The sequence below is a fragment of the Musa acuminata genome, chromosome BXJ3-5 (assembly GCF_036884655.1).
Source record: "Musa acuminata AAA Group cultivar baxijiao chromosome BXJ3-5, Cavendish_Baxijiao_AAA, whole genome shotgun sequence".
NCBI classification, from domain to species: Eukaryota; Viridiplantae; Streptophyta; class Magnoliopsida; order Zingiberales; family Musaceae; genus Musa; species Musa acuminata.
In genome coordinates this window covers 8,563,596-8,576,093 of record NC_088353.1, presented here as the reverse complement: position 1 = coordinate 8,576,093, position 12,498 = coordinate 8,563,596, and the positions used below count along the sequence as shown (strand labels likewise).

At 39.3% G+C, this 12,498-nt stretch overlaps 1 protein-coding gene across 1 annotated transcript; it reads left to right on the top strand.

Annotated features, from left to right (window-relative positions):
- The first annotated feature begins 907 nt into the window (after positions 1-907).
- LOC135638494 (protein DMR6-LIKE OXYGENASE 1-like) lies at positions 908-2,448 on the top strand. The gene is made up of 4 exons (XM_065151611.1): positions 908-1,183; positions 1,257-1,504; positions 1,579-1,900; positions 2,019-2,448. Exons 1-4 carry the CDS (start codon positions 959-961, stop codon positions 2,274-2,276), a joined length of 1,053 nt encoding a protein of 350 aa, XP_065007683.1. The 5' UTR covers positions 908-958; the 3' UTR covers positions 2,277-2,448.
- The last annotated feature ends 10,050 nt before the right edge of the window (positions 2,449-12,498 follow it).

Here is a 12,498-nt window from a genome sequence, read left to right as displayed (position 1 = left end):
AAATTTTTAAGACGTTAAATTTGACGAGCACCAACCAAATCGGTCATTAATAACACACATGAGATTTATTTAATTTTTTTTAATATTTAGTTGTTGATCAAACTTAATATATTTACGTATTCGATCTTTTCTAAAGTGATTTCAGTGATATTACCAGTTGAGAGCAAGTCAAATCATTCTTTCGCTTATTGCCAAACTCACTTGATTGAGGTTAATTTTACCCATCTTACTTATTTTTACCTATTATATAATCAGATAATTATGTGTCAAATTGATTAGATATAACATATATGAAATTATATATCAATGTCCCTCAACACTTTTGCTTCTAAATAATATGACATTAATTTTTTAAATTTTATCTCAAATTTAACCCGATTCGTTCATGGATTTTTTTTTTTGTTTCAATATACAGGTGGCTTAAAATGCTGCGATTTGGTTCATTATAACACGGAAGTGGGTGGAATAAAATATCCAAATCACGACGTGCTTGTTCCGCCTGCTAAGTGATAGGGTCGCCGAAGTCATCGTCCTCACTCGATGGTCTCCGCATCTAACGCTGACGCCAATCGTCGTTAACGGCATGATCATTGCCTCCTGCACATCTCGACGCCACGGCTTGGCCTGCGTCACCAACCCTGATGTCACCAGTCCATCGTCATAGATGACGTCCCACCTCTCATGTCATCCTAAGCTGATGCAATAAAGATGACCAACCGTCCATGTCCAAGGTCAACGGGTGACAAATTATACGCACTGTGCAGTACCAGGGATTCGGTCCGACGGCCCTTCCGATGCTGTCAGCTCTGCCATAATGCCGCCATACTCATGCTTTGCGTCAGCTCGCTGACGACATGGCTGACCTCTCGATCTGTATAAATATAGAGAGCAGATGGCCATCTTTCTCGCCGAGTGTTTTGAGTAAGAATTACAAGAGCAGCGTAGGGTTACTGTCTCTATGGCGACAGCCACCACAAGGCTCCTCCTCGGCGACCTGGTATCTCACGCTAAGAACGTCCCGCTTAGATACGTCCGGCCACCCTCCGCCCGCCCCCACCTCTCCGCCGTCGAGAAGTCGAATGCCACGATCCCGGTCGTAGACCTGCAGGAGCTCTCCGGGTCCGGTCGTGCCATGGTGGTCAAGGCCATTGGGTCAGCTTGCCAAAGCGATGGATTCTTCCAGGTACCTTCACTCGATTCGCTGCGTGCTCTTCCCACCCTCTCCGTTTAGTGTAAGGGGTTGATTTGGATGGCAGGTCAAGAACCACGGCATTCCCGACGACGTGATCGGTGCCATGTTGCGTGTCTCGAAGGAGTTCTTCCGGTTGCCGGAGTCGGAGAGGCTGAAGAGCTACTCCGACGACCCTTCGAGGACGACGAGGCTGTCGACGAGCTTCAACGTGAGGACCGAGGAGGTTTGCAACTGGAGGGACTTTCTGAGGTTCCATTGCTATCCTCTCAAGGACTACGTGCATGAATGGCCCTCCAATCCTTCCGTTTTCCGGTAGCCTCCTTGCCCAGCACGTCAAGAACAAGTACTGCGTGCAGCTTCTTACCATGTGCCAAATATATCTGCAGGGAGGTGGTGGGTGACTACTGCAAGCACGCCAGGCAACTGGCTTTGAGGTTGCTGGAGGCCATCTCGGAGAGCTTGGGACTTGAGAAGGACTACATGGAGAAGGCATTGGCGAAGCAGGCACAACACATGGCCATAAACTACTATCCACCATGCCCACAGCCGGAGCTCACGTACGGGCTGCCGAGCCACAAAGACCCCAATGCCATCACCCTACTCCTCCAGGACGGCGTCTCCGGCTTGCAAGTCTTCAGGAACGGCAAGTGGGTGGCCGTCGACCCCATCCCCAACGCCTTGGTCATCAACATCGGCGATCAGATTCAGGTAAACCATTCAACAACAAGAAGAAGAAGAAGAAGAAGAAGAAGAAGAAGAAGAAGATGCTATACTCATATGTTCTTCCTCATTCCAATCATATCTTTCTTTCCTTCGTTCAAAACAGGTGCTCAGCAATGATCGATACAAAAGCGTGCTCCATCGCGCAGTCGTCAACGACTCCAGCGAGAGGATTTCTATTCCCACCTTCTATTGCCCATCTCCCGATGCAGTAATTGGACCAGCTCAAGCACTGGTTGACGAGCAGCATCCTGCAGTCTACCGAAGCTTCACATATGGGGAGTACTATGACGCGTTCTGGAACCGAGGCCTCCAACGCGAGAGCTGCCTCGACATGTTCAGAGCCACCAACGATCCAATCTAAGCCACCCACCCAACACAAGAAAATTCCATCAGATTCCAAATCGTGATGACATGATATATACATGTATTGTTTAATGCGTGTAATTGCTTGCCTTTACTGTATTAATGTTAAACCACAAACACATAAGTCTTCCATTGTGTTTGATGGCTAAGACGAGCGCCAAGTTCGAGGATATTCAATCTCTTACACGCTTTGTTTTGTACGTAAAGTACAAAAGGAAAGCAACTAATTCTTCTTCTTGGAATGTTTTTATTTTTTATTTTTAGGAATCTATTTCCATCATTCCAATCCATAATATTGCTTGCCATTATTCCACGTAAAGCCACGTGTTGATCTATAATCGAGTGGGCGAAATTGGATAGCTTGTCAAATATTGCTTCTTTCTAATTTGACATCCACGTTATTTTCCTCTATCCGTTATTTGGCCTAACGTTTCTGCTGTCAAATGGCTGACTAAAGAGAGGGCGTCAAGTCGATCCTTTTCAAGAGACGTAATGATTTTGTTGCTATCCTCACATGCATAATTGGCTCGTAGGACCACATCTATGATGCATGCGAATCAAATGATAAATCAGATTATGTACATATATGAATTTGATTTACAACTTATGAAGTAAGTTACCTTTTAGGTTGTATTGATGGATAATCATCATATACAATTAAGTAATTCGAACAATATGCAGGTGTTAATCAGCTGGTAAATCTATCTGTTCGACCAGATCATCATATCCACGACCACCGAAAGCTCACCGGCCACCTCCCTTGGCCACTCATGGCCCAAGTCGCAATTGGAACCGGCATCATGGTTGGGGCCAATGGGATGAATGAATGAACACCATGTTGGGCTGACAGTCTATAGGTTCAGTCCATAGTGGATTTTAATAGTTCAAAGTTCATCCCCATTCAAGTAACGAGACAGAAAACTATAACAGCAACTTGATTAAAAAAGGAGGAGAAAATGATAAGAAAAACAAAATAAAGAAAGGGAAGAAGATAAAGACAACATAAAGAGAATGTTCTCAATCATCTAGGCAGTATTTTCATCTTAGGTTAGATCAGATGTACAATAGACTCTTGCTGTGATTACTTGGGTAGAATTTAGATGTTGTGCACAGTAACATGATCCTTGTGTTGAATCTCATATTTTGATGATGAAACCAATTGATAAATGTTTATGATTTGATCTACGTTTTTAGTGACGCAAGATGCTTCGATCAGGATGAGACAATTAAAGTAGGAAGAATTATGTTGGGCCGATGGAACATGTCAGAAGATTGGATGCTAGGGTTTTGGGCTTCCATTTAATTCTGCTGCGTATTTTGGTATGCTAGTACTTGTTCATATACAAAAGTTTATTTCTCTTTTTATCCCATTTGTTGAATCTCGGATTTTGATGATGAAGTCAATTGTCATTTGTTATCTAATCCATATGTTGAGATAAGTGTGCAGGATTAACTACGATAGAAGTAAGACATGGAGCAGGAGTTGCGCCAGAGTTAAGATTATGATCACGTTGGGAGTTCGAGAGTTCGACGGAAGTCCGGACGGTCGTTAGAGGTTCTGCGGGAACAAATCCGAGAAGTCTAGGAGCTTGCCAAAGAAGCTCGTTGGAACTCGCCAAGTGGATCGTCGCAAGTCCAAGAGTTTGCTGGAAGTCCGCCGGAGCATCGCTGAAGGTTCGTCGGAAGCTCGCCGGAAGAAGCGATTGACGCATCGGAGCAAATTGTAGTAAATGTCTTAAGAAATATCGTAGTTAGCATGTAGATTAAATTAGGAATAGAAGATGATCCTATTAACTTAATCTGGGGCAATTGGACCCTTGATAGACCCAAATTGGGCCGAATGGATCAACCCATTCGGACCAAAATTCCTGCTAGGAGGTGGCACCACCTAGGAGATGGTCTCCCAAGAAAGCTCGGCGGTGCAATTGCCCTAGTCAGGTGGTGGCACCGCCTGGGTTCAGTCTCCGAGCGAGACTGGGCAGTGCAACCACCCCTGATAGGCGGTGGCACCGCCTAGAGGCTCAGTCTCCGAGCTGCCAAGCGGTTGTACCGCCCCAGTCAAGAGGTAGTACCGCTAGGACCCCGGAAATCTGAGAAATATCATTTTTGAGCTCCAAATTCAAACCAGTTTGGGGCCTATATATACCCCACCCTTTCTTACATGAAAGGGCACCGAAAATCTAATCTTACTCTGTGATTTTTAGAGCTCAAAAGTGTTATAAAGGCTAGAAGTTCTCCTCCCTCTTTTCTTCCAAGTTTTGAGCTTTCAAGAGAGGAGAGAAATTCTGTAAGGGTTGTCTCCTAAGCCCGTCAAAAGGAATGAAACTATAAAAGGGTGGTTGGCCTTCGCCTATTGAAAGAAGGCCTCTAGTGGACGTCGGTGACCTCGTCGGAGGAGGAAGCCAAAAGTGGATGTAGGTCAAGATTGACCGAACCACTCTAAAATTATGGTGCTCTCTTGTTTGCATTTATTCTTGCTGCTTGCCTTACTGCAAACCTCCATATGTGCTCTACTTCCTCTTTACCTTTGCTGCACTCCTATACAAACTCACTTTCAAGTTAAGTTTCATAAAACAGTTTTACGTTGGAAACGATTTCATCGTACGAACGCAGTTTTAAATATCGAAAGTTTTCTGCTACACTAATTCACCCCCCCCCCCCCTTAGTGCTCTTGATCCTAACAATTGGTATCAAAGCGGGGTTAACTCTCAAATGGATTAATACCCAAGAGAGATGGCATACTCCGGAAACCAAGAGGGCTACTCTATTACACGTCTACCCATGTTCAATGGGACAGACTACACCTATTGGAAGACCCGAATGAGGATTTTCCTTATTTCAATGGATTTTAAACTTTGGAATCTTGTCGAAAATGGATTTTCGAAGTCTTCTCTTCCAATGATCGATTGGAATGAATTGGAGAAGAAGACTTTCGCTCTTAATACAAAGGCTATGAATGTCTTATTTTGTGCATTTGATAAAAATGAATTCAATCATGTTTCGATTTGTGAAACCGCGTTTGATATTTGACATACACTCGAAGTGACTCACGAAGGCACAAGTAGAGTGAAAGAGTCAAAAATCAATCTTTTGATATATTCCTTCGAACTTTTCTGAATGAAACCAAGCGAGACTATTGGCGACATATACACCCGTTTCACGGATGTCGTCAATGGTCTAAAAGGACTCGGTAAAAGCTTTTCGGATTTTGAGCTCATAAATAAGATTCTAAGATCTCTTCCTAAGAGTTGGGACCCTAAAGTCACTGCTATTCAAGAGGCTAAAGATTTAAACAACTTCCCTCTTGAAGAACTAATCGGGTCATTAATAACCTATGAAATGACTTGCAAGGCTCATGAAGAGCAAGAAGACATCCTTCCAAAGAACAGGAAGGATATGACACTTAGAACTTTAGATGACCACTTGAGAGAAAACTCAAGTGATGAGGATTGTGACGATGACTTGGCACTTCTAACAAGGAAATTCAAAAAATTCATTAAGAGAAACAAGTTTAAAAATGATATAAAAAATAAATTTGAACCCAAAAATGACTAAGTTATTTGCTACGAGTACAAAAAGCCGAGACACTAGAAAAGTGATTGTCCCCAAGACAAGAAAAGAACATCAAAGAAGAAGGTGCTCAAAGCGACGTGGGATGACTCGAGCGTGTCCGAAGAAGAGGAGTCCAACACCGAGCAAGTTGCTCATTATGCCCTAATGGCCATTGGAGAGGAAGTAACAAATTTAATTGATGCAGATTTATCATTTGATGAATTATTAAATGCTTTCCATGACTAATTTGATGAATATAAAATAATTAGTAGAAAATATAAATTATTAAAAAAGGAGCATGATAGTCTTATTAGTGATTTCGATAAATTAAAAACTGAATATCATGATAATTTAGCTTTATGTATAAAATGTCATGATATAGAAACTCTCCAAAAAGAAAACTTACTACTTAAGGACACCACGAAGAAATTTAAGGTTGATAGCAAGTCTTTGAACATGATCCTTACAAATAAGGGTCACGTTCCCAAAAGAAGTGGAATCAGATTTGTGAGAAGTCCTCATCAAAATCCAACCACCTTCATAAAAGGCCCTATCTTACATGTTCGGCACCAAAGCAAATGCAACTTTTGTTGCAAACATGGACATAAAATGTATCATTGTCCATTCAAGAAAATTAGCCAGAACAAACTGATTTGAGTTCCTAAAGGAACCATGATAAACTCTATGAAACATAATAAACAATGTAGATCAGTTTTTGAGGCACCCAAAATTAAATGGGTACCTAAAAATTATCCTTTCTTGTATAGACATACACCGTCAAAGCTAGGAGCAAGAGATGGTACCTTGATAGTAGATGCTCAAGGCATATGATCAGAGATCCATCTCAATTCTCTAAGCTTACTAGCATAGACGAAGGCTATGTCACCTTTGGAGACAACAACAAGGGTAAAATCATTGGCAAAAGAACTATAGGTAACAAATCCAACTTCTTTATTGAAGATGTTTTATTAGTTGATGGTTTAAAACATAACCTCTTAAGCATTAGTCAATTATGTGATAAAGAATATATCATCAAATTCGAATCTAATGCTTGCATCATTGAAAAACCATACAAAAACACATCTATGATTGCATTAAAACATAATAACGTATACACCATTGACATCAATGATCTTTGTCACATCCTGGATTTTTTTTTTTTTTTTTTTTCATACAGGCCAAATAAATAAACATCACTTTATTCATCATCTATAACCATTTATTACAATTCATTTATTCATCAAATTACAAATAGAAAAGTAAATATAGTGATGTTAACTTCAAGAGTCATCCAAATGGCTCTACCTAGCGATAGAGGAAGGTCCGCTCTCCACTAGAATCCGACTTAGTACTAGAGGGAGGTTGCTCTGAAAATCAAAAACAAAGAAAATTCAGCAACGCTGAGTAGGAACCCCAAAAGTCAAATCAAGATAAATACATGACCAAAATTCAATCAATCATCCCATTGGCGTATATCAAATACCCGAAGGAGCACTCCCCCCAACAGCGGATGGAGAGGCTTTATCCTACGGGATGAGTTTGTGTTCTCCCAACAGCGGATGGAGGCAAACTCATATCACACTCCCAACAGCGGATGGAGTGGTGTCCCACACTCGCCAAAGTGGGGACACGTTCCTCCCAACAGCGGATGGAGGAACTGTCCAGCCGCCACGTCTGACGGCCCACTAATCCCCGAAGGGAATCGCTCTACCTGCTCTCGGTAGGAATATAATCTCACACTGGTCATATCTATTTCGGGATGAAATAACATATTTAAAACATCTATTTCAAAAATCATCAATATCAAATAATATAAATTAACCCTCAATTGACTTGAACTCTAGTTTAATCGATTCTATTGAACTCGATTTACTAGAGCCTAACTGATCTCTAATCCTTATTTAACTGATCTGGAACTACCCTAGACTAGTATAATTTAGACTAGATTAAGTTCAATTTAGGTTAAACTAACTTGAATAAGTCAATCAATTCGGAATCACCCTGAATTGATCTAGACTAATCAAGTCTAGTTTAATTCAATCAATATTTGGGCTCAAGTTCAACAATAATATTGGGCTAGATTGAGCCAGTCCATCTACTGGTCATGTGCATTATACATGATTGAGCATGCATTACATAAAACTCGCCCAACCTTGGCCCATGGACTAGTCATAGCATATACTCATTAACAACATAAATGAAAACATAATAATGCATTAAAAGATAGATGAGGAGAAATGCTTTAATACAAAGAAATAACATTCTCAATTTGACTAGAAATCATAAGACATTAAAGAGGGACTAGGAGATAAGTTTTAACACAATGAAATAGCTTTCTAAATTCAAATAAAAATCATGTTTTCAACACATAAAATTTTAACATATTCTAGTCATATTTTAAATCATTCAGAATAATATATTTTAAATTTCAGATCAAAGAATATAAAAAAAGGGATTTTAGATAACATATTCTAGTCTAACAAGATTTTAATCCAAAAAAAGATTGAAGATAAACTGTAATACATAAAATATATCATATAAAATATTTTTTTTTTACATATTTAATTCTACAATAAAAACCTTAATCATGGGTCAAAGAATATTATGAAAACTTTAATTGATTATTTTAATATAAAAAAATTTGACATTTAAAGAATTGATAAACATTTTTCAAACTATAAAACTTTCAACATTTAAAGAATCAAAATAAAAGCTAAAACTTTTAAGAAATGTAGGAAAACCTACCTCTTGTCAATAGGGTGTAACTCCTCGTTCTCTTGTTAATAGGGTGTAACTCCTCGTTCCTCCCGCTGCCAAGCTCGACTAGGTGAGGAACGAAGGAGAGAGATCCCTCCCCCTTAAATAGGAGGAGGTGAGCCTCTATTAAGGGAAATAAATTTTAATTTTCGTATTTATTTAATATAAATTATTTCCATTTAATATACTAACAAATATGATATCATCATATTTGGAATACTTAATAGTTACTTCCTTAATTCATATCAACAAACAAGGAAGTAGATTAAGATTTCCTAAATTATGATGGCAAGTAAGGAAAACAAAATTTAAATCTCAATCTCAAATATTTGATTTGATTACATTTCTCCCCTCCTACAAGAAATTTGGTCCCCAAATTTAGCTTACCTTAATAGAATAAATGAGGATACTGCTCTCGCATATCTTCTTCTCTTTCCCACGTTGCCTCTCGGTCTGAATGGTGTTGCCAACAAATCTTTACCAAATGTATAATTTTGTTCCTTAGAACATGTTCTTTCCTTTCCAAGATCTGGGTTGGTTGTTCTCCAAAAGTAGCATCATCCCTTAGCTATAGAGGTTGGTAAGATATGACATGTGTTGGATCCCTGATATATCTTCGAAGCATAGACACATGAAATACATCATGGATACTAGCTAAAGCCGGGGGCAATGCCAATCTGTATGCTACAGGCCTAACCTTTTGTAAGATCTCAAATGGGCCAATAAATCTTGGGGCTAATTTTCCCCTTTGACCAAACCTCATAACTCCCTTTGTTGGCGATACCTTTAAGAAGACGTGCTCACCAACTTCGAACTCTAGATCTCTTCGCCTTCGATCTGCATAACTTTTCTGATGACTTTGAGCTGTTAATAATCTTTGGTGTATAATTCGAATATTATTAGCATCTTTTTGAATTAATTGAGGCCCCAAAAGCTTCCGTTCTCCCACCTTATCCCAATATACAGGTGATCTGCACTTTCTTCCATAAAGAGCTTCAAATGGAGCCATCTGTATGCTAGAGTGGTAACTATTATTATAAGAAAACTCAATTAGATGTAAGTGCATATCCCAACTCCCACCAAAGTCCAAAGCACATGCTCTTAAGAGATCTTCAAGAGTTTGTATTGTCCTTTCAGATTGACCATCAGTTTGGGGGTGAAAGCTTGTACTAAACTTTAATTGCGTGCCCAAAGATTTTTGTAGACTTCCCCAAAATTTGGAGGTGAATCTTGGATCTCTATCTGAGATAATGCTAACTAGCACCCCATGATATCGAATGATTTCCTTAATATATAAGCTTGCTAGTTTATCCAATGAATACTTCTTGTTAATAGGAAGGAAGTGAGCAGATTTAGTAAGTCTGTCTACTATTACCCAAATTCCGTCATATCCTTTCACAGTCTTGGGTAATCCTGTCACAAAATCCATAGTGACTTGCTCCCACTTCCATTCAGGAATCGAAATCCTTTGCAACTTTCCCGCAGGTACTCGATGTTCTATCTTCACCTGTTGACATATCAGACATTTAGAAACAAACTCTACTATATCTCTCTTCATACCACGCCACCAATAGTTTTGGCATAAATCTCGATACATCTTAGTAGTCCCGGGATGAATATTAAATTTTGATCTATGTGCCTCCTCTAATAATTGCATCTTTACTGGATGGCTTTCGGGAACACAAAGTCGATTGTGGAATGTAATAGAACCATCTTCGGCTTGGAGAAATTCAGGTCTAGATCCTTGAGCTATTTCCTTAACTATCATTTGAAGATATGTATCTTCCTTTTGACCTTCTTTAACCTTTTCCACCAAAAATGATTGTGCCATCAAACACACAAGAAAACTTTTATTTGTCTCCGATAAAAGTTTAAGTTTTAAGTCTGCTAACTCTATCATCATAGAATTCCTTTGAATATTCATATAGGCTACAAGACTGTAGGTATTTCTACTTAAGGCATCAGCAACTACATTAGCTTTCCCAGGATGGTAGTTGATATTAAAATCATAATCCTTTAGAAAGTCCAACCATCTTCTTTGTCTCATATTTAAATCTTTCTGTATAAAAATATATTTGAGACTCTTATGATCTGTGAAGATTTCGAAAGTCTGTCCATATAGATAATGCCTCCAAATTTTCAGTGCAAAAATGATAGCTGCTAGCTCTAAGTCATGAGTAGGATAGTTCTTTTCATGAGGCTTTAATTGCCTTGATGCATAAGCAACTACCCTCTCGTTTTGCATTAGAACGCAACCAAGCCCTTGTAGTGAGGCATCACTATACACTACAAAACCTTCTCCCCCTGAAGGAATCACCAAGATAGGAGCACTGGTTAATTTCTTCTTCAATTCTTGAAAACTTTGTTGACATTTATCATCCCACATGAATTTTATGTTCTTTTGTGTCAACTTGGTCAATGGTGCTGCTATTTTTGAAAAGCCTTCTACGAATCTTCTATAGTATCCAGCCAAACCCAAGAAGCTTCTAATCTTTGAAACATTAGAAGGCTGCTTCCATTTTATCACAGCTTCAATCTTGTGAGGGTCAACAGATATACCAGCGCTCGAAATTACATGACCGAGAAACATAATTTCATTGAGCCAAAAGTTACACTTACTTAACTTGGCATATAGTTTCTCTCGCCTTAGGACTTCCAGAACTGTCTTAAGATGGTGTTCATGCTCTGTTATGCTTTTGGAGTAGATCAAGATATCATCAATAAACACAATTACAAATTTATCGAGATAAGGGTGGAATACTCTATTCATGAGATCCATGAAGGCAGCTGGTGCATTTGTGAGTCCAAAAGGCATTACTAAGAATTCATAATGACCATATCTTGTTCTAAAGGCAGTTTTCTGTATGTCTCATTCTCTTATCTTTAGTTGATGATACCCAGATCTCAAATCAATCTTTGAGTATACCCGAGTACCTTGAAGTTGATCAAACAAGTCATCTATTCGAGGAAGAGGATATTTATTCTTTATGGTCACTTGGTTGAGTTGTCTAAAATCAATGCATAGTCGCATAGATCCATCTTTCTTCTTCACAAATAGGACAGGGGCACCCCAAGGGGATACACTAGGTCGAATAAAACCCTTGTCCAAAAGCTCTTGGATCTGTTTCTTTAACTCCTCCAACTCAATTGGTGCCATTCTATATGGAGGTTTAGAAATAGGTGCAGTACCAGGTAGAAGATCAATTGTAAATTCAATCTGTCTATTTGGTGGCAATGCAAGTAGATCTTCAGGAAAAACATCTGGAAAATCCCGTACAATGGGGATGTCCTTTAATACTAGCTTCTTAGATTCTTCTCCAGAAATAAAGGCCAAGTATCCTTGACATCCCTTCAGTAATAGTTGGGTAGCACTCAAGGCTGAAATAATAGAAGGGAACTTTTCTTGAATCCCAATGAACTTGAAAGGTGGTTGATCTAGAGGTGAGAAAGTAACAGTCTTCCGAAAACAATCGACACTTGCATGGTATGCGGAAAGCCAGTCCATACCCAAGATAGCGTCGAAATCTTGAAATTCTAGTAGAATAAGATCTACTAGCAAATCGTGACTTTCAATAGTAATAACACAATTTCTATATATCTGATCAACTATCAAAGAGTTTCCAACCGGTGTTACTACCATTAATGCATTATTCATTGTCTCACGATTCTTATGTAATTTCATAGCAAAATAGGGTGATATAAAAGAATGCGTAGAACCAGAATCAATAAGCACAGATGCTGGCATATCACAAAGTGTGATGATACCTTTAATAATAGATCCCGAGGCTTCAGCATCTTGGTGAGTCAGTGCGTAGACTCTTGCATGTCCTTCCTCTCTCGGTCGTAACTGTTGTTGTCCAGTTGTTTGGGGTGGAGCTCGGCGTTGATGTTGCTTCCTTGGGCAATCCTTC

Excerpts from the sequence above, each read along its gene's own strand:
- LOC135638494 (XM_065151611.1), top strand. The coding sequence starts at position 959 with ATGGCGACAGCCACCACAAGGCTCCTCCTCGGCGACCTGGTATCTCAC. Across the intron at positions 1,184-1,256 it reads AAAGCGATGGATTCTTCCAG|GTCAAGAACCACGGCATTCC; the intron begins GTACCTTCACTC and ends TTTGGATGGCAG. Across the intron at positions 1,505-1,578 it reads TCCAATCCTTCCGTTTTCCG|GGAGGTGGTGGGTGACTACT; the intron begins GTAGCCTCCTTG and ends ATATATCTGCAG.